The sequence below is a fragment of the Bos javanicus genome, chromosome 26 (genome assembly GCF_032452875.1).
Source record: "Bos javanicus breed banteng chromosome 26, ARS-OSU_banteng_1.0, whole genome shotgun sequence".
Classification (NCBI taxonomy): Eukaryota; Metazoa; Chordata; class Mammalia; order Artiodactyla; family Bovidae; genus Bos; species Bos javanicus.
The window spans coordinates 11,416,651-11,442,189 of NC_083893.1; the positions used below are offsets into that span (position 1 = coordinate 11,416,651).

General features: G+C 39.2%; 2 protein-coding genes across 4 annotated transcripts in view; one reads left to right on the top strand and one right to left on the bottom strand.

The window, feature by feature from the left end:
- PANK1 (pantothenate kinase 1) overlaps positions 1-13,609 on the bottom strand; it is a 104,286-nt gene extending 90,677 nt beyond the window's left edge. The window contains exons 1-2 of the mRNA XM_061402769.1: positions 13,417-13,609; positions 7,691-7,840 (exon numbers count right to left, since the gene is read on the bottom strand). The gene's annotated coding sequence lies outside the window, so the exon portion shown is untranslated. The remainder of the gene's footprint in view (positions 1-7,690; positions 7,841-13,416) is intronic.
- A 119-nt stretch (positions 13,610-13,728) lies between these two features.
- Positions 13,729-25,539, top strand: part of KIF20B (kinesin family member 20B) — an 84,377-nt gene continuing 72,566 nt past the window's right edge. The window contains exons 1-2 of one of the 3 annotated variants that reach the window (XM_061402761.1): positions 13,729-13,903; positions 19,850-19,997. In XM_061402761.1, the coding sequence (XP_061258745.1) occupies positions 13,881-13,903; positions 19,850-19,997 (171 nt within the window). In that variant the 5' untranslated portion in view covers positions 13,729-13,880. The remainder of the gene's footprint in view (positions 13,904-19,849; positions 19,998-25,539) is intronic. The other 2 variants (XM_061402762.1, XM_061402763.1) reach the window with 2 other exon arrangements.

The following is a 25,539-nucleotide window of genomic DNA, read 5'->3' on the forward strand; positions in this document are numbered from 1 at the left end:
CCCCATTCCCATTTTATTTCATCTTTTGAGTTACTTACTGTTTACTAACTCCTAATAGCTTCCCAGGTGGCTCAGTGGTGAAGAATCCACCTGCCAATGCAGGAGACACAGGAGATGTGGGTTTGAGCCCTGGGTTGGTCATTACGATCTCCTGGAGTAGGAAACAGCAACCCTAATAACAACATCTCCTAATAACAACAAGTGAATTTGCTAGATGCTGGGCCAATTAGTTATTAGCTGTGTGACAGAGACTGGTTGTGTGCTCATCAACTGGGCTTCTTCCTGGGTGTGAAGGAAAACCACATTTCCCACTCTCCCCTGCAGTCAGACTGGGACCACATGCCTAGGTTCCTATCCCAGGAACATGAGCAGAAGTAATCGACACCACTTTCCAGGCCTAGTTATAAACTCTCTGGGCACCATTATTCAAGCTCTCTCTTCTCCTTCTGCTGGGCCCACGGAGGTCAAAACTGCAGATTACCAGATGAAAGGAACCAAGCTACTGTTCTGAAGACAACTGCACAGGGGTGACCCTACTATCACTAGGGCTATGACATGAATGACAAATAGGGTGGAGCTGTAATTTTTTAAAATAGCATCTACCTTTAATTACCCTGATTAATATAAACAATGTATACTTTTATTATGGAGAAGTAAATGGCAACCTACTCCAATATTGTTGCCTGGGAAATCCTGTGGACAGAGGAGCCTGGCAGGTTACAGACCGAAGAGCTGGACACAACTTAGTGACTAAACAACTACTTACTTTTATTAAGCATACCAGATTTCGAATCAAGATTCCTAAAGAATATCACACCTGTTCTCATAGATCTTGATTTATATGCAACTTCTACTCTTAGCTGGATACTACATTGCATTATTGCAAATTAAGAAATGAAAAATGTGTTGCTTTGTTTCAGTTAAGTCATGTAAAATTACTTATATGAGAGCTGTATCATCGTAATCTTGACAGCTCATAGAAATACACTGTACAACATGGATTCTGTAACTTCTCAGTGATTTTGATACTGTTACTTAAAAGAAATATTAGCATATCTGAATTGAAAAATAAAATCTGACTTTTTCTGTCAGAAAATAAGTCATATTTTAGAGATTAGTTTCCAAATGAGGACTGGCTTTGTTAATTGGGTCATATGGCTTTGTCATTTGTGGTCTGGTTGACCACAAGATAGGGGTACTTTCCATATATTCAGTGAATGAAAGCTTTAAGTCTTGACATAACTATATTTAAAATATGCTAAAAGAAGTTTATAAAAAACACTTTACTATCATAAATAACTGAAATTAGTATCTCCAATTTTGACTGAGTATATTGGTTTAAATGAAACACTGCTGAGTGAAAGAATAAAAGGTAAAATTAACATTTACTAGATAATCTGTGATAATAGCATTTTTGGTGCAGTTTCAGAGACTGAGACTCTTAATATCTGTCTAATAAAACCTTTTATAAGTGAGATGGTTTCTAATTTATAGCTTTCAATAAAACTAAAAAGAGGACCTAATTCAATTATTAGCTGATAAAACTTTTAGGTAATTTTGGATAATAAATCACTTATTTTTGACATCTAATTTGAAAGAAGTTAAAGAAATTGGGTGACACTGCCATAATTTCTATTATTATATTATTATTGTGAAAAACAGCAAGAGAATAGAAGTGGCACTTTGTCCTATTTTTAGAAATAATGTTCTTCTAGGAGTACCTCAACTAATGATATACAGAATTTAGAAAAATGGTAACAATAATCCTGTATACAAGACAGCAAAAGAGACACTGATGTATAGAACAGTCTTTTGGACTCTGTGGGAGAGGGAGAAGGTGGGATGATTTGGGACAATGGCATTGAAATATGTATAATATCATATATTAAATGAATCGCCAGTCCAGGTTCGATGCACGATACTGGATGCTTGGGGCTGGTGCACTGGGACGACCCAGAGGGATGGTATGGGGAGGGAGGAGGGAGGAGGGTTCAGGATGGGGGACACATGTATACCTGTGGCAGATTCATTTTGATATATGGCAAAACCAATACAATGTTGTAAAGTTAAATAAAATTAAATTAAAAAATAATAATAAAATACACTTTTATAAAAAAAAAAATTATTTTTGCCATACTGCATGGCATGCAGGATCTTAGCTCCCTGACCAGGAATTGAACCCTTGAACTCTGTATTAGAAACACAGTCTTAACCCACTGGACCACCAGGAAAGTCCCCCACTAACTTCAATGAAATGTACACGCCTACAAACTTCTACTTAGGTGCTTGGCAATTATGAAAAATATTTAACTGAATTGATTTTTTAACTACGTGTACAACAATAATAATCTTAACTACAGAGTATTTTTTTTTAACTTAGAGGGAACTAAAAAAATTAAAATCTGTATCTGTTTTTGTTTGAAGCACATGATAAGTGATCAATGAAAATCTTTGGAGCACAAATACTCTGTATTAGGGTAAAAAAAACTTGCATTAGGGTGAAAAACTGGGGGAAATGGAATGAAAAAGAGCTCAGGAAGTAAAAAGAACAATGCTCATTTTCTGAGTGCTAAAGAAGAGTTCATGTATTTTTAAAAAAATGTGTGCTAGTCTCAGAGTTGCTAACATGAGATCATACTATTCTAATTATTTGGAGCTGATACTTTTCCTTGTGTATCTATTTTTAAAAAATTGGTTAGGTTCTTATAATTTATGTATTCATATTCTGGCTCTGGCACTGCCTATGATGAGACCTTGGGCATGCTGCTTAACTTTTCAGAGCCTTGGTTTTTTCCCTATAAAATGAGAAAGTTGAACCAGATCACTTGCATGTCCCATTATGTCTCTAATATTCTATAACTCTGTGACTAAAGACTCAGAAATATTCCTTTAGATGACTGAAAACAAAAACTACCCAAAGAGGTGTTTCCTTTTCCCCCCTTCTTTCTCATTTTCCTTTTTCTCTCCCAACATCACTAAGGCCCTGTTGGCATACAGCAAAGATTGTATGTTTTGAGGGAGTTACTAAAATTGGTCTCATTATGTTCCAATTAATTACAGTGAATTCACTGGCTTCCCTCAACCAAAAACAGTCAAACTACTCATGACATCATTATTTCCCCTAGTAATGAAAATCTGAAATGCATCTAATAAAGGTAATATTTTCTGAAATAAAAAGATCACATTGGCATGATCCTTCTTCCTCCTTCTGAGGAAGACAGAATCTTGAAATAGCTCATCAGAAAGAGAACTCTTTAGAAAAGTTCACCAGAAAGTCTATAATTGCTCCTGAAAAATATGTGAGGTCCGCTAGCACCGCCTTGTGCTATTTTCAAAACAATGCAAGATATAACGCATAAATAGTACTGTTTTGGTTTTAAAAGGTCTGTCTAGTCAAGGCTGTGGTTTTTCCTGTGGTCACATATGGATGTGAGAGTTGGACTGTGAAGAAGGCTGAGTGCCGAAGAATTGATGCTTTTGAACTGTGGTGTTGGAGAAGACTCTTGAGAGTCCCTTGGACTGCAAGGAGATCCAACCAGTCCATTCTGAACGAGATCAGCCCTGGGATTTCTTTGGAAGGAATGATGCTAAAGCTGAAGCTCCAGTACTTTGGCCACCTCATGCGAAGAGTTGACTCACTGGAAAAGACCCTGATGCTGGGAGGGATTGGGGGCAGGAGGAGAAGGGGACAACAGAGGATGAGATGGCTGGATGGCATCACCGACTCGATGGACGTGAGTCTGAGTGAACTCCGGGAGTTGGTGATGGACAGGGAGGCCTGGCGTGCTGTGATTCATGGGGTCGCAAAGAGTCGGACACGACTGAGCGACTGAACTGAAGAAAACTGAACTTTCATTTTGATAATAGAATGGTCTGATTTTTCATATTTGCAGTGAGAAAAAGTCTTGAAATGCTAGTGCTGTGTTCTTCTTTCTTGTTCCATACTTCCATGTAGTTAGATCTACCCATGTCGACTTGGGGACAACTGAGATTTTTAGATCAGGGATTCAAAGAGAGACAGTTAATAACTCAACTGACGGACTTCCAAAAAACAGCAGAGTAGGGGAGGGAACCCATGTGAGGAGATGGTTGCTGACCAACCCCGGGGAGCTATGTGGAGAGGAGGCCGGGGACTGCAGTTCATCCCCACCATGCAAGTGAGCGTGCCTCTTCGCGTATTAGGAGAACCGCAGGTGCTGAGGTCATCACTGTCAGCTCATGGCTGCACCTGCGCTGGGCCCTTAGCTCATCCAGCTGAAAGACTGCTGCTGCTGCTGCTGCTGCTGCTAAGTCGCTTCAGTCGTGTCCGACTCTGTGCGACCCCACAGACGGCAGCACATGAGGCTCCCCTGTCCCTGGGATTCTCCAGGCAAGAACACTGGAGTGGGCTGCCATTTCCCTCTCCAGTGCATGAAACTGAAAAGTGAAAGTGAAGTCGCTGAGTCTTGTCCGACTCTTAGCGACCCCATGGACTGCGGCCCACCAGGCTCCTCCGTCCATGGGAGTTTCCAGGCAAGAGTACTGGAGTGGGGTGCTGCTGCTTAGTCATACCTGAATTTTTGCAATCCCATGGACTGTAGCCCGCCAGGCTCCTCGGTCCATGGGATTTCTCAGGCAAAAATACTGGAGTGGCTTGCCATTTCCTTCTCTATAGGATCTTCTTAACCGGGGGACAGAACCTGGATCTTGGCAGACGGATTCTTTACCACTGAGCTACCTGGGAAGCCCAGAGAATGTCTGCCTGTGTCCTAAGACCTTGCTAGGCTCTCAAATGAACTGCTGTGAATTTCAACCTTGTCAACAGGATATATTTGAAAAGATATATATTTAAAAAGATGTTTATCTTTTCAAAATCGTGTGAGATCCTTCCCCACCAGAGGACACTGAAGATGAAGTAGAAAACAGAAACCCCAGCTTTAGGACTTGGAAGAGTCTGGACTGGGAAACCCATCTGTGGAGTATGTGTGTGTGCGTGTGTGCAGTTACATGTATATATTTATGACAAAGAAATATTAGAGTCTTAAGACCAAATGAGATGGCATATAAGAAAGTGCACAGTGTGAACTCCTCTATACATCCTATTAATAAAAGTTTTATTGAATACCTAATGAGGATTTATTGGGCACCTACTATGTGCCAGGCACTGTCCTTGGTACTAGGGATATAGTGGTGAACAAGATGGATGAGGTCTCTGTCTCATAGGTCTGCCCTATAGTGGGAGAAGACATATTATAAACAAAGAAAGTAATTTCAGTTATTGTAAGAACCTTATGAAGAAAGTAAATGAGGTCAGTTGGATAGAAAGTGACTGGCTAGGGGGGTGAGGGGTGAAGGGAGCAACCTCAGGGACAGTGGGCAAAGATCACCTCTTTGGGGAGGGTAACACTGACTAATGACAAGTTAGTCATGGAGAGACATCTGGAGAGAACAGAGGGAAGACAGAGTGCAGAAGCTCTCAGGCAAGTACCAGTTGACCATGTTTTAGAAAGATGGCCAATGATGCAACTTCTGCAAGCTCAGGAGTGGGGAGCCTCCTTCAGTGAGGAGATGATGGGGTATTATAGCTCAACACAGAGTTAAGTGAATAGTGTGTTGTTTCTTTGACACACCACATAAGAAAATTCTTATTACGAATTTAAAAAGAGCTTGTAACAAAAAGCTTCCCTGGGCCCCCTCCTGTCCTGCTTCTCAGAAGCAATCACCCTTACAATCTACTTTTAGTTCTGTTGACATATTTTTGAATAACCCACTCCTAACGTTATTTCTTCATGTATTAATTATAGGCACTATCTACTTACTTCCTACAATGACAGATAAGCACTTAGCCAAGAGAGTTATGGTTATTTTTCTGCCTCTACTGGTTACCTTCACACCTATAAATAATTAACTTCTATGTCCTGTTCCTTCATCTCTTGATTCCCACATTGTAAGACTGGGATATTACAGACCTAAACCTTTCTGTTGCTTTTCTTCCTCCCACTTCCCCCCTGCATGTCTCTGTTGCACACAACCTCCTATGCACTATAGAATACAGTAATTCTAACTCTTTTTTAGCATGTCATACATACAGGACCCTTTATATGTAGGTGCTGCCTGCTTTTTTCATCTCCTGTCATTGTCCACGGTAGCTATACTCAAAGTCTTACTGAACTAGGTACTTACAGTTTTTGTAATGACTTTTGTGTGCTCATGTCTTTTTTTTCATTACCTCATATGTTTTCATTGCCTGGAATGGCCACCTTCTACAATTCACTGGCAAACCCCATTCATTCATTTCAGTCTACATGCCACTTTACAAAACCTTCCTTGGTGGATGTCATTTATAAATATAAAAAATATTTATTCAATGGCTGTTATATGCAAGGCACTGTTGTAAGTGTCAGGGTTACAGAGGTTCTAGACAGACACGCATGAGCTTGCATACCAGTGACTTATGCAGATTGAATAAAAACAAATAGCATGATGAAACATATTATGTGTTAGGCTTTACTAAATAACTAACAAATGCTATTTTAATCCTCACAACATTAGGGAGACTTTTATATCCTTCCCGAGGTCACTTCCTGTAAGTGACTGAGTTTATATTCAAACTCAAATCTGTCTATCATCAGAGCTGTCACTCTAAATTATTCTCATTCTGCTCCTATTACTCTTTGTACACTTCTATCATAACATTTGTCATACTGTTTTGAAATTGTGCATGGATTTCCCCATATAAACCACAGGATATAAAAAAAAAAAAATTATTCGTGTGACTATTTTCTCAGTTTTCTCAGGATGGCCACAGAAGTAATACCATTCTACAGGCATAAGAGAGAAATGATTGCATTACATATGATGGGTGCTGTAGGGAACAGGGATTATATTCTTGCTTGAAATCTCAGATTGAGAAAGACTTGCTTTAGGACAAAGCCTTCTTAAAGACAGAGATACCTGCTGCATAATGGGTACCTGATAAATGTTTGTTGAACCTGTTATTCAAACCTTTGCAAAAATACCTACTCAGTTTTTGGATTGAAAAACTGTCTACATTAGTCCTGTATTTGGAGATGGCTTTGCAGCAGGAGCTTGGCACTCAGTCTTCTTTCAGTAGAGTTTCAGGGTGTTCAGTCCAAACTTTAAGAAGCAGTAGGAAGCAGTGGTTAACTGTGCAGACTCTATAGCCATCTACCCAGATTCCAATTCTATCGTTTACTATTTGTACAATAAGTTATTATTTAACATGTGCCAGGCACTTTTAAAAGTACTTTACAGGCATTTCCTGACTAAACCTAACACCTCTGCGTAGTGAATACCTTTACTATTCCTCAATAGTGCTACGACTCAGTTTTCTTCTCTACTAAAGGCAGACAGTTGGACATGACTTAGCAATAGAACAATAACTAAAGGCAGGATACTGATAACAGAATACTTTACATGGTATCTAGGATTGAATGAGTATAAAATGCTTAGAATAGTATGCAGCACAGAGGAACTTAGTTATTACTACTTGTACAGGCTGTGATCAGAGCAAGAAATCAGCTTGATTTAACTTAATTTTTTCATCTTAAGCTAACGTTCACTTCAAGGGGACTAATGGGAATTATCTGGAATGGGCCTAAATCTTAAGCATCTCCCAATCAAGTTGGCTCTGTGTTTCTAAGGGAAAACTAGTGGCTGGTGCTGAGATGGAAAAAGCAGGAAAAAATACCTCTGAAACCTGTTCAGTTTTCTGCATCTGCTCTGCCATGTCCCAGTTCCACATTATCACCACCTCTTGTTGGGATGGCTGCAATAGCCTCCTGGCTGGTTCAACGGCATTCTCCTTGGCGGCCTCTATTCTCTGCTCCAGGAGATTAACCTTTTCAAAACACAAAGGCAAATGGTATTGTATGATACGCACACTTACAACAGTCCTTTGGTTTCTCATTGTTCTTAGAATAAGAATCCAAATCAGCCACTTAGTTGACTAAGCCTTGTAGGATCTGCCCTTAGCCCATCCCTCTCCACCCACCTCAGCCACATCAGCCTTCATTCATTGTTCGGCAAGTATTTGTTTGATCACCACGTATTTACAGAGTCACTGAGGATACAGCAGTGACCAAGAGAAACACAGCTCTTATAGAACTTACCTTTTAGGAGGTGGGAGAACAATGACAACAAAAACCAGACATGTAATAATTACTATAAAAAGGATAATTGCTGGTTGTAATAAGTAGGAAAATGAAATCTAGCCTGCAAATAAGAAAGAGGAGCATTTGAGATAAGACGGACAGTCTTTTCTAAGCAAGTAATATGATAAAAGAGATCTAAAGCAGGAAGAGAAGTGAGTCACATGATAAATGGAGAGGAGAGAATTCAGGTGGAGGGAATCTATGCAAAGGTTCACATATGCTACAAGAGGCTGGTGTGTTTGAGGTACCCAGAGTAGAACTCATGGTACAGAGGTAAGAAAGTGGGGAGTAAGATTGACTGGTACTTGATCCTGTAGGGCCTAGTAGGTCATCATAAGAATTAGGAATTTGGGGGACTTCTGGTAGTCCAGTGGTTAAGATTCTGTCTTCCAGTAAAGGGGGTGTGGGTTAAGACTCTACCCTCCAACGTAGAGGGGGTGTGGGTTCAATCCCTGGTCAGGGAGCTACGATCCCACATGCAGGGCAGTGTGGCCAAAAAAAAAAAAAAAAATTAGGATTTTTTTCCCTTTTCATTTCCCCTTTCATTCAAAGCTGTAAAAACTATGAACTGTTTGTCACATAACTGTTTTGGTTCTATTTTCTTTGTTCTCTCTTCTTTTGTTCTCCCTAACATTCTTTTTTCCCCCTCAAATCTTCTGAAGGTAAGTAGTTGCAGACACTGATACACTTTGCTGCTAAATACTGAAACAAACATCTTTCCAAAATAAAGACAGGCTTCTACATGGTTACAAATTATCACATGCCCCCAAATTAATACTGACTCAGTATAATCTACATGTAATCCATATTTAAATATCCACAATTGTCCACAATATGTTTTTCTTTTTGCAGTTACTTTTTAAAAAATCTATAACCAATGAAGATTCATGAATTTCATTTAGCAACAAGCACCTGCCTTTTGACTCTCTCTTTCCCTAACACTGACATTTCTAGGTCTGTTGACCTGTAAAATGGTCCTCACGATTAGATTCAGGTTAAACATTTCTGTCAGGCTTCCCGGGTGATGCACTGGCAGGAATCTGCCTGCCAATGCAGGAGATGCAGGTTCGATCCCTGGGTTGGGAAGATCCCCTGGAGTAGAAACTAGCAATCCACTCCAGTATTTTTGCCTGGAAAGTGCCATGGAGAGAGGAGCCTGGTGGGCCCCAGTCCAAGGGGTCACAAAGAGTCGGTCTTGAGTGACCACACACACACACAATCCATTGTTTTAGCATTCACTGATAAGCTTTATCTATGTTGATTTTGGGGCTTCCCAGGTGGCACTAGTGGTTAAGGAACCTGCCTGCCAAAGCAGGAGACATAAGAGACGAGGGCTCAATTGCTGGGTCAGGAAGATCCCCTGGAGGAGGGCATGAAAACCCACTCCAGGGTTCTTGCCTGGAGAATCCCATGGATAGAGGAGTCTGGCAGGCTACAGTCTACAGAGTCCCAAAGAGTTTGACATGACTGAAGTGACTTAACAGGGATGTCAATTTTTACATTGGGAGTTGCAAAGTGGGGACAGTTTACTATTCTTTTTGCATTAACTGGCATTCTCGTGTAAAGAATAGCTTTCCATTTTTAGTCCTTTTCTCCCTCATCCATCCTCCTACAAAGAGGACTTAAAACATTAAATGTGTTATTAAACTATTACCATCATTATTCTTTTGATGCACAATTTGTGCCAAACATGGTCAGTGTAAAACCCTTTATGCCAGATCCAGTGTCCTTTGTTAAATGACTTCATTCATTCTGAAGACTTCTTTGCTTTTTCTGACAAGAATGTTCTAGGCTCACTTTATAATTTTCTTGCCCCAGACCTGGAAGCAGTCTTCTCTCCAAGAGGCACTGTTTTCTTTTAGGGATAAATGGTATTTAGAAACCATTTGGGTGGCTTGGTCCTGGGGTGTTCATTGTTACTGGGGTGCCAGGGCTTCTATGCCTCCAGGCCCTCTCAGTGGACCCAATTAAGATAAAAAAAGATAATAAAACCCAAACAACCCAGGTCATTCTACTACCAATTCAAATCTAACTTCATGGGATTCTTCTTTACTTTCTATTATATTTATTTCCCTTCTCCCACAGTGAGAACCCTAGAACCAAACATGAATATATTTACTGATTTGCTTTTTCCTATAACACATGCATAATAGTTTCAAAATTATACCAATACCCGTTTCAACATCAAGCCTACTAAGCCAAGTTATTAATTTTTTTGCATTTCTTTTTGCTCTTCATCATATCCCACAACTCCTAACTCCTGAACATAGAATACTATGCCCAAGTTAACTGAACAAGCTCTTTATCTCTGTGTAGCTATGCTGACAATTTGATATACAGGTAAATTCATCTCTTTCTTTGCATTAAATTTTAGGGCTTGCTTTTATTTTTAGATTTAATTTTTTGAAAAGGCAAACTCTGTTTTTTTTAAAAAGTTACAGAAGTCACATTCTCATCCCCTATAGATAACCATTTACAACTAATTTTCTGTTTTATAGTTTTTGTATTTCTATCTTCAAAAATATACCAAAAATGTGTGTGGAATATATATGTATGTAAACTCTGATTTCTTCTTTTTGCTTACATAATAGTACAGTTTTTATATACTTTTGCATCTTTTTTCTTCACTGAACAATACAAATATCATTTTATTCTAAAACATCATTGAAGTGCTTTAAGCCAGAGGCTGACATGATCATTCCCACCTGAAGCTGGTTTTGCTGCCCTATAAATAATGGAGAACAGGATGTGAAGCAGGCGACCAGCTGGAGGCTATAGGGGTCTGGGCAATGAAACGGGAGGGGAGCATTTTATTTCACTTCTAACAAAAAAGTGCAACAGATACATTTGTTTATGAACTGGATGAGAGTGGTGAGGGAAAAGGAAAGCTCAGAGATGATTCCTCCTCATGAATAACTAGGTAGATGTGTGGTGGTGTCATTTACTGAGGCACAGATTAGGGAGGAGAGGCTTCACGTTTTGCAATGAAAAATCACGATCCCATATTGAATATGCCAAGGCAGAGATTAACAGTAAACAAGGAGAGGGTGACCTTTTGCTGGCCCAGAAGCCAAATGAAGAATGTTTCAAGGCTGAAACATTTAACTGTGTGGATGAAACAAACTGTGAGGAATACTTCTGGGAGCGAGAATAAAATAAGGCAGAAAATCCACTGGTTCTTGTATTTATCCTGCCCCTATACCTGGGTGCTTACTCCTCTCTTTTTTTTAAACTTATTTGACATCTAATAACCCTTGGAAATCCAGATTAAACACTACTTGCTCAGGTTCCAGTGACATTGTCTTTAGAAATGCTCTAAACATTTTCTTGAAAACACTCAGTACAGTTGTAATTTCTCAATTATTTGTCTTTGCAATTTTTTGTCAATTATTGGAATATAACAGTGACAGATTTTTATTTTCTTGGGCTCCAAAATCACTGCAGGTGGTGACTGCAGCCACAAAATTAAAAGATACTTGCTCCTTGGAAGAAAAGCTATGACAAATCTAGACAGCACACTAAGAAGCAGGGACACCACTTTGTTGACAAAAGTCCGTATAAAGTTATGGTTTTTCAAGCAGTCATGGACAGATGTGAGAGTTGGACCATAAAGAAGGCTGAGCATTGAAGAACTGATCCTTTCAAACTGTGATGCTGGAGAAGACTCTTGAGAGTCCCTTGGGCAGCAAGGAGATCCAACCAGTCAATCCTGAAGGAAATCAACCATGAGTTTTCATTGGAAGGACTGATGCTAAAGCTGAAGCTCCAATACTTTGGCCACCTGATGTGAAGAGCCAACTCACTGGAAAAGACCCTAACGCTGGGAAAGACAAGAGAAGGGAACAACAGAGGATGAGATGGTTGGATGGCATCACCGACTCAGTGGACATGAGTCTGAGCAAACTCCTGGAGACAGTGATGGGCAGGGAAGCCTGGCATGCTGTAGTTCATTGGGTTGCAAACAGTCAGACACACTGAACAACAACAAAGCTCCTGGAGGGTTAGGGTCTGTTTTGGTAGCTCTCCTCCACTGTCTCAATACCGCCTATTCTAGTGTGTGGTACTTAGCAGGTTTTCAATAAATATTTGTTGAACAATAAATAAATTCAGCACCTGGAGGGCCCAAGAGTTGGAATCAGTAACAGCTAGTAAAAAGCAATACAGGCATTATGAGGTAAAGACTGGAAGGGTAGATTTTTGGGTAGACTTGCCTGAAGGGGTAATGAAGAGTTTGACACAGAGGCCCCTAAAGACTTAAGTTCCAGCCCAAACAGTAAATTACAGTTTTATTTGATCATCTCTGCTTTCTTCCCTTTCACATCTACTTTCTCTGCTCATTTTTACTCCTGGCCTTGCATCCCTTCTTTACTCCAAACTGGCTCACCACAAATATGATTTTGTGGGGAAAGAAAGCAAACGGAATGAGACAGTGGGAAGTTAGAAAGGGAAGCGGGGTAGGTTATGGGAAACATAAATGTAGAAAAAGAAAAAGAAAGACAATAAGCTCAACAAAACAGTTACTATGTTACAAATGCTGCTAACCAAATAAAACAGTGGAAAATAAGATCACATGTGAGAGGGCAGGTCTTGAAGTCATCTAGCTGAGTTTAAATTCCTAGTTCCACCATTAATAGCTGTATGCCTTTGAGCAAATTATTTAATCTTGAACTCAGTTTCCTTAAAATCTATAAAAATGGCATAATAACAGTTTAAAATCTATAAAAAGTGCATATTAACAGTATCCACCTCATAGGGTTGTTCTCCAGATCAGTACCATAACCAGTTTTAAAGTGCTTAGGACCACGGCTGGCACAAGGTAAATGCTCAGTTAACGTTAGCAGTTACTTTTCTTTAAAATGAAGCACAGCACGCAGAGATGGCCCAAGTAGTAAATATTTGTCATATGACTGTAATAACACTGCACCAAAAGAAAAGGATCACTTTAAGATAATCAGAGACGATGTACTGGCACTTACATTTGAGCACTGCAAAGACCTTACCTGTGCATGCAAGATAGGTAGCTGCTTTATATTTTCAGAATGGCAAAAACTAGCAAACAAACCCACAAAGAGTGAAGAATGCTTTTGAAAATCTTTTCTGAGAAAAATGTACCTTGTCCATGAGGGCGCCTATGGACAACAGGTAGGATCATGAAGCGAAGGAAGTGAAGTGACCTTCTGGCTGCGGGCAGCGCTCATTCTAAGTTACTCTTTAGAAGCAGAGCCTGTCCCGGTCCGCAGTGAAAAGGCCTGCCATTTCTCACCTGGTCCCTAAGGGAGTCGCGGAGTTAAGTGGAGTGGCAGCGGCCTCACTTCGGGGCCTCCGCTACGTCTTTATTGTCTCCAGATTGGAATCCGAGATCCGCAACGCTGCCAAGAGAGGGTGGCACCCACCGCAGCCAGGAAGCAGCATCCTACCAGGCTTGGCACGCGGATACCCGCGGGAAGCTCCGCCCACTAGCCGCTCTCCAGTCTGCTTCCGCCCATTGGTCGCTCGGCATACCGAGACCCGCCCCCAAATTTGAAAGCTTCTCCCGGGAGCGGAAGAAAGATCCACAGAGAGAGACCGCGGCGCTCCAACGCGTCTTTCCGGAAGCTCCGCCCACTCCCAGCGTTCAATGCGGGACCCTGGCCGCCATTGTTTGAATTTGAAAAGGGCAATAACTCAGTGCTGGTCGCGGGTGGGGCTGGCAGGGTAACGTTTGCAGGTGAGGGCCCGAGGAAGGAAATGGGGGACTCCGTACATACCAGGTGAGGTGAAGAAAGGTCTCAGACGGTGTGAGTACCTTCCGACCGGGCTCAAGACGCCCCTCAGGTTACTGTCGATACGTGGGGCTCCGGGTGCTCTGTGGAGGGCTGAACCATTTTACTAGCGTTAGGGTTTAAATCTGGTCTCTGCCGTTTCAGTCCATGGGGTTGCAAAGAGTCGGACACAACCGAGCGACTGAACAACAACAACAATCGCCGCTTATTAACTCTGAGGCAAGGCAACGTCTTCAGTATCTCTGGGCCTCAGTTTCTTCATCTGTTAAAAGGGCTTAATTATAGAACCTACCTCTTCCGCCTCTTACGAAGATAAAGATAATGTGTAAAACTGTTAGAAACAGTGCCATTGGTATAGTAAGCTCTATGTATTTGCAAGCCTTAGTATTTTTATTATTGTTACTGCTGCTTTGAGGATCAGGCCTCCTTTGCCAAATCTGGTGTCCTGTATCCCCAAGGTGAGCATTTTGCTCGGCAAGTGGCTTGGTCTGTTTTTAGGGCAGTCGGGGGCTCGATGTCTGTGCAGTTATTTCCAGACTGCTACCGCCGGTGCCGGGGCGCTCCCTTCTTGGTCTTTGCAGTGCGGAGCGAAAGGGGGGGTGTGTGGCGTGTGTGATGACTGCAGTCATCTCCACCCACCCACCCTCACCCCCGGTTTGGAAGGTTTCCCCCATCTCATTATACTTTTTGGTTCAGTAATTCCTGCTTAATGTCGCTCTCTAATATTCCTTACTGGAGGGCTAATTGACAGAAGGTCGAGCCTTATGGGTTAGTTTGTTTTTAATCCCCAAGCTGATCAAATTCAGGTTTGAATCCGTTCTTAAAACAAGGTAGCATTACCCGGAAACAGCCTTAACTGTGTACATTTTATTAAATGTCCAAGACCTGAGACTTCAGGTTGCAAAATAATGTAAAAGACTCATAAGTTAATTGTAAAGACTTTTTTTGACTGTATTTTGTGGATGACATGCGGCAACCTCAGTTAGTAATCAGTCTTCAATCATGAAATCTCATTGGAGAGACGAAAAAGGATACCATTTCTCAGACTTGGGAACAGCCTTCCGCAATGAGGTCTTGAACCTTGCTGTTGGCTAGAGATAATATAGGACCAAAAAAAATTTTGCGCATAGAGAATTTTATTTATTATTTAACCCACTTAACCCACTATACAAGGAGTCTTTATCACTGCCTAAATCTCTGAATTTGTTGTAGGGGTACAGAGTAGTATAAGATAAGGTCCTTGCTCTCATTTCTAGTCTAATTAGGGAGGCCACACATCCATAGAAGTTAACTACAAGTACAGGAAGTGACAATGTATCTCTCAATTTTATGATTGTTAAGGGGCAGTTTATTCATGAAAACTGAACATAGAAGCAAGCACAAACAACTGTAACATTTTTTTTTTAAGGAGGTACAATATTTTTTTTTAACTTAGTAATTTCATAAAAGATGTGTCAACATTTTTTTAAGCCAAAAATTAATTGAAGGCCAAGAATGAAGGTTACTTTCCAGTTTCCTGGGCATTTCCATGAAACTTGAGTTATGAAATGTCAAGCCATTACGTTCATGTTTTTGTAAACTTTTCCTCTGTTCTACATCAGTGGTTTTTATTCTATCAGATACGTTTTCTTTCTAATTTTCACCCATAAATTAAATATTTGAAATATTCTATCAAACTACATTTAAATACTTTTCTCATTTTGATTACATCACTGATACAATGAAAGCAAAAAGCAATAAAGATTAAACGTGCTTAATTGTATGGTTGGTTGATGTAGTTTGCTGGGTTTTGTTGAAGGTAATTGTATAGTTTCTTTAAATCTTTGAAGTTTAGGAAAAAAGAGAAACAGCTTTGTATTGAGTTTGGGGGTTTCAACGCTGATCAAGGAAAAAGATACCACAAGGTGGCAGTAACACACAAGGGTCTTTACCAGGTTAGCACTTGGACAGGACTGCATGCTTGGAAAGCTGCCCAAATCGTGAGACTTCTCGGAGACTAGAGTGAAGGGCTACCACCTAGAAGGGGAGGGTAAGGAATTGGAGAGAAGTGGGAATGATAGCAGAGGGAGCTCAGTATAAGTGTCCTAGCACAGTAGGGAGTCCGCATATCTGAGAACTTCAAAGGGCAGCAGTGGCTTGGGGTCTTTATTGTCTTGGATTTTGTCTGTGGCTAGCGAATGGTTGAGTGCAGTTTCATGGAATGTGCAAACCAGATAGGCTCTAAATGGCTAAAACTAAGATTATTTTGGCTATGTATAAAGCAAACAGATGTATAAAAATTTGAGTTTGACACCTCATTGGTTTTTTGAACTAACGTTGCCAGCCTGCTGTGAAGAAGTAAACAATTCAGGGCCAGTGTATGGGGACCATCTTTGGCTCATTTACTTAATGCCTGTGGATGCCCGTTACAAGTACCTTCTTGAGCCAGGAACCCTATTGGCAGTGACTGTTCTGAGTATATCATAATATTCAAAGAATATGGTGCTCTCTCCATTTCTCCCTAATATTGTGCACCTAGTGGATTCTCAGTAAATATTTGAATGTTAATATTTTATCAGTGAAACTTACCTCTACATTTGTCTTTAAATTTAGCGAGATGCTTAATTTAGTTGTAGTAGTTTCAATTCAGTTCAGCCCTTCAGTCGTGTCCGACTCTGCGACCCCATGAACTGTAGCACGCCAGGCCTCCCGGTCCATTGCCAACTCCTGGAGTTTACTCCGACTCATGTGCATTGAGTCAATGATGCCATCCAACCATCTCATCCTCTGTTGTCCCCTTCTCCTCCTGCCTTCAATCTTTCCCAGCATCAGGGTCTTTTCAAATGAGCTAGTTCTTTGCATCAGGTGGCCAAAGTTTTAGAGCTTCAGCATCCGTCCTTCCAATGAATATTCAGGACTGATCTCCTTTAGGATGGACTGGTTGGATCTCCTTGCAGTCCAAGGGACTCTCAAGAGTCTTCTCCAACACCACAGTTCAGAAGCATCAATTCTTTGGCGCTCAGCTTTCTTTATAGTCTAACTCTCACATCTGTACACAACTACTACGAAAACCAGAGCTTTGACTAGACAGACCTTTGTCAGCAAAGTAATGTCTGCCTTTTAATATGCTGTCTAGGTTTCTTCCAAGGAGCAAGCGTCTTTTAATTTCATGGCTGCAGTCACCATCTGCAGTTATTTTGGAGCCCAAAAAATAAAGTCAGCCTCTGTTTCCATTGTTTCCCCATCTATTTGCCATGAAGTGATGGGACCAGATGCCATGATCTTAGTTTTTGAATGTTGAGTTTTAAGCCAACTTTTTCACTCTCCTCTTTCACTTTCATCAAGAGGCTTTTTAGTTCTTTTTCGCTTTCTGACATAAGGGTGGTGTCATCTGCATATCTGAGGTTATTTCTATTTCTCCCGGCAATCTTGATTCCAGCTTGTGCTTCATCTAGCCCAGCATTTCTCATGATGTACTCTGCATATAAGTTAAATAAGCAGGGTGCCAATATACAGCTTTGATGTACTCCTTTCCTGATTTGGAACCAGAATGTTCCATGTCCAGTTCTAACTATTGCTTCCTGACCTGCATACAGATTTCTCAAGAGGCAGGTCAGGTGGTCTGGTATTCCCATCTCTTTCAGGATTTTCCACAGTTTGTTGTGATCCACATAGTCAAAGGCTTTGGCATAGTCAGTAATACAGAAGTAGATGTTTTTCTGGAACGCTCTTGCTTTTTTGATGATCCAGCAAAAGCAATTTGATCTCTGGTTCCTCTCCCTTTTCTAAAACCAGCCTGAACATCTGGAATTTCTCAGTTCATGTACTGTTGAAGCCTGGCTTGGAGAATTTTGAGCATTACTTTACTAGCGTGTGAGATGAGTGCAATTGTGCGGTAGTTTGAGCATTCTTTGGCATTGCCTTTCTTTGGGATTGGAATGAAAACTGACCTTTTCCAGTCCTGTGGCCACTGCTGAGTTTTCCAAATTTGCTGGTATATCGAGTGCAGCACTTTCACAGCATCATCTTTCAGGATTTAAAATAGCTCAACTGGAATTCCATCACCTCCACTAGCTTTGTTCATAGTGATGTTTCCAAGGCCCACTTGACTTGGCATTCCAGGATGTCTGCCTCTAGGTGAGTGATCATACTATCGTGATTATCTGGGCCGTGAAGATCTTTTTTGTATAGTTCTTCTGTGTATTCTTGCCACCTCTTCTTAATATCTTCTGCTTCTGTTAGGTCCATACCATTTCTCTCCTTTATTGTGCCCATCTTTGCATGAAATGTACCCTTGGTATCTCTAATTTTCTTGAAGAGATCTCTAATCTTTCCATTCTATTATGTTCCTCTGTTTCTTTGCATTGATTGCTGAGGAAGGCTTTCTTATCTCTCCTTGCTGTTCTTTGGAACTCTGCATTCAAATGGATAATATCTTTCCTTTTCTCCTTTGCCTTTCGCTTCTCTTCTTTACTCAGCCTTCTCAGACAACCGTTTTGGCCTTTTGCATTTCTTTTTCTTGGGGTTGATCTTGATCCCTGTCTCCTGTACAGTGTCACAAACCTCTGTCCACAGTTCTTCAGGCACTCTGTCGGATCTAATCCCTTGAATCTATTTGTCACTTGCACTGTATAATTGTAAGGGATTTGATTTAGGTCATAACTGAATGGTCTAGTGGTTTTCCCTACTTTCTTCAATTTAAGTCTGAATTTGACAATAAGGAGTTCATGATCTGAGCCACAGTCAGCTCCCAGTCTTGTTTTTGCTGACTGTATAGAGCTTCTCCATCTTTGGCTGCAAAGAATATAATCAGTCTGATTTCAGTATTGACCATCTGATGATGTCCATGTATAGAATCTTGTGTTGTTGGAAGAGGGTGTTTGCTACGACCAGTGCGTTCTCTTGTCAAAATTCTACTTCTTTCTGCTTCATTCTGTACTCCAAGGTCAAATCTGCCTGTTTACTCCAGATATTTCTTTTTTTTTTTTTTTTAACTTTACAATATTGTATTGGTTTTGCCATACATCAACATGAATCTGCCACAGGTGTACACGTGTTCCCCATCCTGAATCCCCCTCCCATTTCCCTCCCCATACCATCCCTCTGGGTCATCCCAGTGCACCAGCCCCTACTCCAGGTATTTCTTGACTTCCTACTTTTGCATTCCAGTCCCCTCTAATGCAAAGGACATCTTTTTTGGGTGTAGTAGTTTACTGGTAAAGTATTCCATATTCTATTCCACATTCACCTGTGACATATCAGGTACTGTTTTAAATACATTCACATCTTTTTTTTTTTTTAAGTCATGCCTCATGGCTTGCAGAATCTCATTTCCCCAGCCAGGAATTGAACCTTGGCCCTGGCAGTGAAAATGCTGAGTCCTAACCACTCAACCACCAGGGAATGCCCAGTACTTTACTTTTTACTTGTATCGTTTGGAAGAATTCAGTTGAAAGTAATTGTCCAGATAACCGAATTTAACTCCTAAATTATAAAACATTACAAAGTCTCATATTCTTTAGAAGACACTAAAAAAACTAAGCACAAGGTTATATTTATTACACCTTCTTATCTGACTTCTGAGAGCATTTCAGACAGATTGAATGTTTTATACTATCTTACTTTGTAGATTATCTTCACTCTTGAAATCTCTTTGGATGAATCTACCTACCTATAGGTTGGATCACATGAACAGTAGTGGTAGGCAGTGTCCAATATTAGTTGATTCAGAATCTGTAAATAATCTGTTCTTTTGTCTTTTCCATGGCTCATTATGTTGGAATAGTAATATCTTTCTTTTGGAAAGATAGTAGATGCAATAGTAATATGTTTCTTTTGAAAATCTAGTTTATGTGGCAAGAAGTAGCGGGCTGGACTCATAGACTTTTTAAACTATGGATGGTTTATATGCTGATATATTGAGATTTTCTAAAGACGTTACTGTTATTCTTACAGAATGGAATCTAATTTAAATCAAGATGGGATGTCTAGACCATCTTATGTTTTCAGTGCTGACCCACTTGCAAGACCTTCAGAAATAAATTTTGATGGCATTAAGCTTGACCTCTCTCGTGAATTTTCCTTAGTTGCTTCAAGCACTGAGGTAAGTACAAGAAAAGTATTATGTTGATTGTCGTGATTGAGTGTTAATGGACGTGTGCACACATGCACACATACACTTTTTGACAGGTACGACTAAAGACGAGCTTTCCAAACCTTGTAGGTTTAAGACAGATTTATCTCAGTAATTTTCTCATGGTGCCCTAAATACAGAACAGTTGCTTTCCAAATAGTAGGTGCAGACAAGTTAATAACTATTTATGCCTAACCTAGTAGCCATTTGAGAAAAAATTAAATGAAAAAAGAATTTTAACATCCTTCTTCACTAACCAAAGGTTACTTACTGATGGGTTATGTGTGCCTTTTGGGTGCTGCACAACTTCTCAAACTTTGCAATCAGATTAGACACTGCCACCTTCGTTTCCTTTTCTTCATTGTTTTGGGGTTGGACTTGCTTTTCATCACAACAACCACTGAGAAATCCAGCTTCACTAAGATATGACTTTATCAAAAGAAGTAGTGTGATCCAGTGTTGAAACCAAATTACTTCATGGTTTTCAACATGTGTCAAGTATTGGTATGGTTCTCTCAAAAATGTCAAGTATTCCACTATGCCCCCGGGAACTGCCCTTAGTTTAAAAAATCATGCAGATTAAAAAAAAATTAGTAGTGTTTAAGAAATAAACATAACGAAGTTTCTACCACCCTACCTGTTACTATGTTTGCTGTGTTTATAGACCTTTTCTTACAAATGTACTTTCATTGTATTTATATTCTCTTTATTACAGATTAGATTGTTAACTTTGATGCCTTAGAGATGTACTAACCCCTTTTATAAAGACAGATGGAGTGGATATATGCATAGGTATAACTGATTGACTTTGCTGTACAGTAGAAACTAACAACATTGTAAATCAACTGTATTCTTATAAAAAAAAAAAGACTGAACTCTAATTAATGGAAACTGTGTACTTTGGGTTATAATGACATGTAACAAAGTTAGCACTCTGGTGTGGGGTGATAGTGGGGGAAGCTGTGCTTGTGTGGGGACAGAAAGTATATGAGAACTTTGTACTTCCTCATGTACTTTCTCTGTCCTCAGTTTTGCTGGGATTTTAAAACTACTCAAAGTGACTTTGTTTTGTGTGTGTGTGTGTGTTATGTAAGTAAGGGGTCTAGGAACTGACACTAGCAAAAAAGGCAGACTAGAATGCTCCAAGTCCTCATTTCCCCCATGAAACATTAAAACAACAACAGTATCTAGAGACTAACTAAAATACCTTTATGAGAGCTCTGAAAAGCAAAAATGCACACCAACCATGTGAATACCCAATTAAAAAAAAAAAAGCTATGAAATGGTAGGAAAAAAAAAATGATGGAAGGGGAAGAGGGGGTATAGGAAACATAGATAAAAGAAAAGTAATTATTTAATACCCATTTCATGTGTCAGGCTCTTTTACTTTAGCTGATTTAATCATAAAAGAAGAGAGGAAGAGATGGCCTGTTTTTGTACTGCTCACAAGCTGTCACTGGTTTTTGCAGTTCTAGATGGTTGAAGAAGAAAAATCCAATTTCATGACATGAAAGTTATATGAAATTCAAATATTGATTGGTTTACTTATTTTCTAGGTCTTCTAGGTCTGCTTTTGTATCACAGTGGCATTTGCTTGCTGATGGGCACATGTGTTTATAGTGTCTGGCTATTACAAACAAAGCTTCTATGAAATTTTGTATACAAATCTTTGTATGGATGTATGTTTCCTTTTTTTCTCCCCCTTGGATGAATACCTAGGATTGGAATGACTGGATCATTTTTAAGAAACTACCAAACTTTTCCAAAGTGATATAGCATTTTATATTCCCGGTAACAATGTGTTAAGTTCTTCCACATCCTCACCAACCCTTGGTGTGGTCAGTCGGTTTGTTTTTAAATAGACTTCATTTTTTAGAGGAGTTTTATATTCACAGCTAAAATGAAGAGAAGATACAGTGATTTCCTATATTCTCTTTGCCCCCAAATAGCTTCCTTCATTACTAACATCTCCCACCACAGAGGTACATTTGTTACAATTCATGGATGTACTTTGACACATAATCACTCAGACTGGTTACAATATAGTTACATTATGGTTTATGCATGGTGTTACACATTCTATTGAACAAATGTGTAATCACATGTATCCATCATTATGGTATTATAGAGTGTATTTTCACTACCCTGAAATTCATCTGTTTCACCTGTTCACCCACCAACATTGATCTTTTAACTATCTCCAATGTTTTGCCTTTTTCAGAATATCATATTTTAATAGTTGGGATTATATGGTCTGTAGCCATTTCAGATTGGCGTCTTTCACCTAGCAGTAGGCATCTAAGATTCTTCCATGTCTTGCCATGGCTTGATAGTTCAGTTGTTTTTAGTTCTGAATTATATTCCGTTATAAGGATGTTCAGTTCAGTTCAGTTAAATTGCTCAGTTGTGTCTGACTCTTTGCGACCCCATGAACTGCAGCATGCCAGGCTTCCCTGTCCATCACCAACTCCTGGAGCTTACTCAAATTCATGTCCATCGAGTTGGTGATGCCGTCCAACCATCTCATCCTCTGTCGTCCCCTTCTCCTGTCTTCAGTCTTTCCCAGCATCAGGGTCTTTTCCAATGAGTCAGTTCCTTGCATCAGGTGGCCAAAGTATTGGAGCTTCAGGTTCAGCAATCGGTCCTTGAAGCGAATACTCACTTCTTTAGGATGACTGGTTGGATCTCCTTGCAGTCCAAGGGACTCTCAAGAGTCTTCTCCAACACCACAGTTCAAAAGCCTCAATTCTTCAGTGCTCAACTTTCTTTATAGTCCCCACCTCTCACATCCATACATGACTACTGGAAAAACCATAGATTTGACTAGATGGACCTTTGTTAGCAAAGTAACGTCTCTGCTTTTTAACATGCTTTCCAGGTTGGTCATAGTTTTTCTTCCAAGCAGCAAGCGTTTTTTAATTTTATGGCTGCAGTCACTGTTCACAGTGATTTTGGAGCCCCCCAAAATAGTCTCTCACTGTTTCCATTGTTCTGAATTATATTTAGTTCTAATTTTAATTTAGTTTATAATTTAAACTAAATATGTGTAAGTATATATTTAGTTTATAATTTTAATTTAACTTTTGTTTATAAGTTTAGTTGTGAATTATAATTAGTTCTGAATTATATTCCATTATATGGATGTACTGTGGTTTATTCATTCACCTATTGAAAGACATTTTAGTTACTTCCTTTTGGGGAACTATGAAAAAAACTTTTATGAGCATTCATGTGCACATTTTCTGTGGACATAAGGTTTCAGTTTCTTTGGATAATTACCAATGAACGTGATTGCTAGATTGTATGGAACAAAAATATGTTTAATCTTGTAAGAAACTGTTAAACAGTCTTCCAAAATGGCTGTAACATTTTGCATTCTCACCAGCAGTGAATGAGAATTCCTGTTGATGCACATCCTCACCAGCATTTGGTTGTCAGTGTTCAGATATTAGCTATTCTAATAGATGTGTAGTGATAGCTCATTTTAATTTGCATTTCCTTGATGACGTAAAGTGTGGAGCATCTTTTTATATGCTTATTTGTCATCTGTATATCTTATTTGATAAGATATCTGATAAGGTCTTTGACCCATTTTAATCAGTTTGTGTTCTTATTACATTTTAAGAATTCTCTATATATTTTGGCTAATAGTCCTTTATTTGGTATCTTTTTGCACATATTTTCTCCCAGTCTCTGGCTTGTCTTATCATTCTTTTGATTATGTCTTTTACAAAGCATAAAATTAGTTTTAATGAAGCCCAGCTTATCTGTTACTTCTTTCATAGATCATGCCTTTGGCGTTGAATTAAAAAAGTCGTTACCAAACACAGGATCATCCAGATTTTCTAGAATTTTAGTAGTTTTGCATTTTACATTTAGGTTTGTATTCTTTTTAAGTTAATTTCTTTGGCGGGTGTGAAGTCTATGTCTAGGTTAGTTTTTTGCATATGGATGTCCAGTTGCTCCAGCACCACTTGTTGAACAGATTGTCTGCTCCCTCGTGTAGCCTTTGCTTTTTTGTCAAAGATCAACTGACTGTATTCATGTTGATCTGTTCCAGGGCTCTCTTCTGTTCCACTGATTCGGTTCTTTTGCCACTGCTACACTATCTTGATTACTGTCGCTTATAGTATGTCTTAAATCTGGGTATTGTGAGTTCTTCATCTTTGTTCCTCTATTTCAATTTCATGTTGGCTATCCTGAGTAGTCTTTTTATTTTTAGTCATTCTAATAGGTATGTATTGATAATCTAATTGATATTTGCATTTACCTAATGACCAAAGATGTTAAATATGTTTTCATGTACTTATTTGCCCTCTGGGTGTCTTCAGAGAAATGTCAATTTAAATCTTTTGCCCATTAAAAGAATTTTTTTAAAATTTTAAGTGTTCTTTATGTTCTCTGGATACATCTGTCTGTCAGATATATCCTTTGCAAGTATTTCCTCTATGGCTTGTTTTTTCATCCTTCAACTGTTTTGGAAGAGAAGTTTTAAATTTTGACGAAGTCCATTTTACCAGTTTGTTCTGTTATGTATTATGCTGTTGATGGCATATCTAAGAAATCTTTGCTTAAGGCCACAAAGGTTTTCTTCTATGTTTTCTTTTAGAAGTTTTTAGTTTTATATTTAAGTCTGTGATCTCTGACCCATTTGAAATTAATTTTTCTATACAATGTGAGATATGTATTCAAATTGCTATTTTTAAAATTGTATATAGATATCCAATTGTTCTAGCACAGTTGGTTGAAAGAGCTATCGTTTCTGTACTGCGTTTCCTTTACAACTTTGTCATAAATCAAATACTCTTGTATGTGGAGGTTTATTTTTTAATACTCTATATATTCTGTTTCATTTATGTATCTCTCTGGCTGTCGGTACCCCACTGTTTTGATCACTGTAGCTTTAAAATGTGTTGAACTCAGGTGGTAGTGTTAGCCCATCAAATTTCTTCTGTATCAGAATTGTTTTGACTGTTCTAGGAACTTTGCCTTTATCTATGAGTTTTTAAATGAGCTTGTCAGTTAATCCCTCCAAAAAACTTCCTGGGATTTTTTGTTGCGTTTGCATTGAATCTATAGATCAGTTTTGGAAGAATGGATTGGATATCTTAACACTGAGTCTGCCAAATAATGAATGAGGCATATCTCTGTTTATTTTGGTCCCTTCTAATTTCTCTGAGCAATGTTTTTAATTTTCAGTGTATGGTGTTCCTGATCTATTGTTAAGATTTTTCTTTAATTAGTTTATAATTTTTGAGGTTATTGCAAATGGTATTTTTTTTTTAATCAAATTCTGTTTCTTCCAAGCATATACAGAAACGTTACTTTTTGCATATTGGTCTTCTATCAAACTACATTGCTGAACTCATTTAATAGTTCTGGTAACTTTTTTTAAGGTGTTGTCATATTTTTAACATATAAAAATGTAGATGTTCATGATGTCTGTGAATAAAGACAATTTTATTTCTCCTTCCCATCCTTTCCCTCTTCCTTTTTCTTCTCTTCTTCCTCT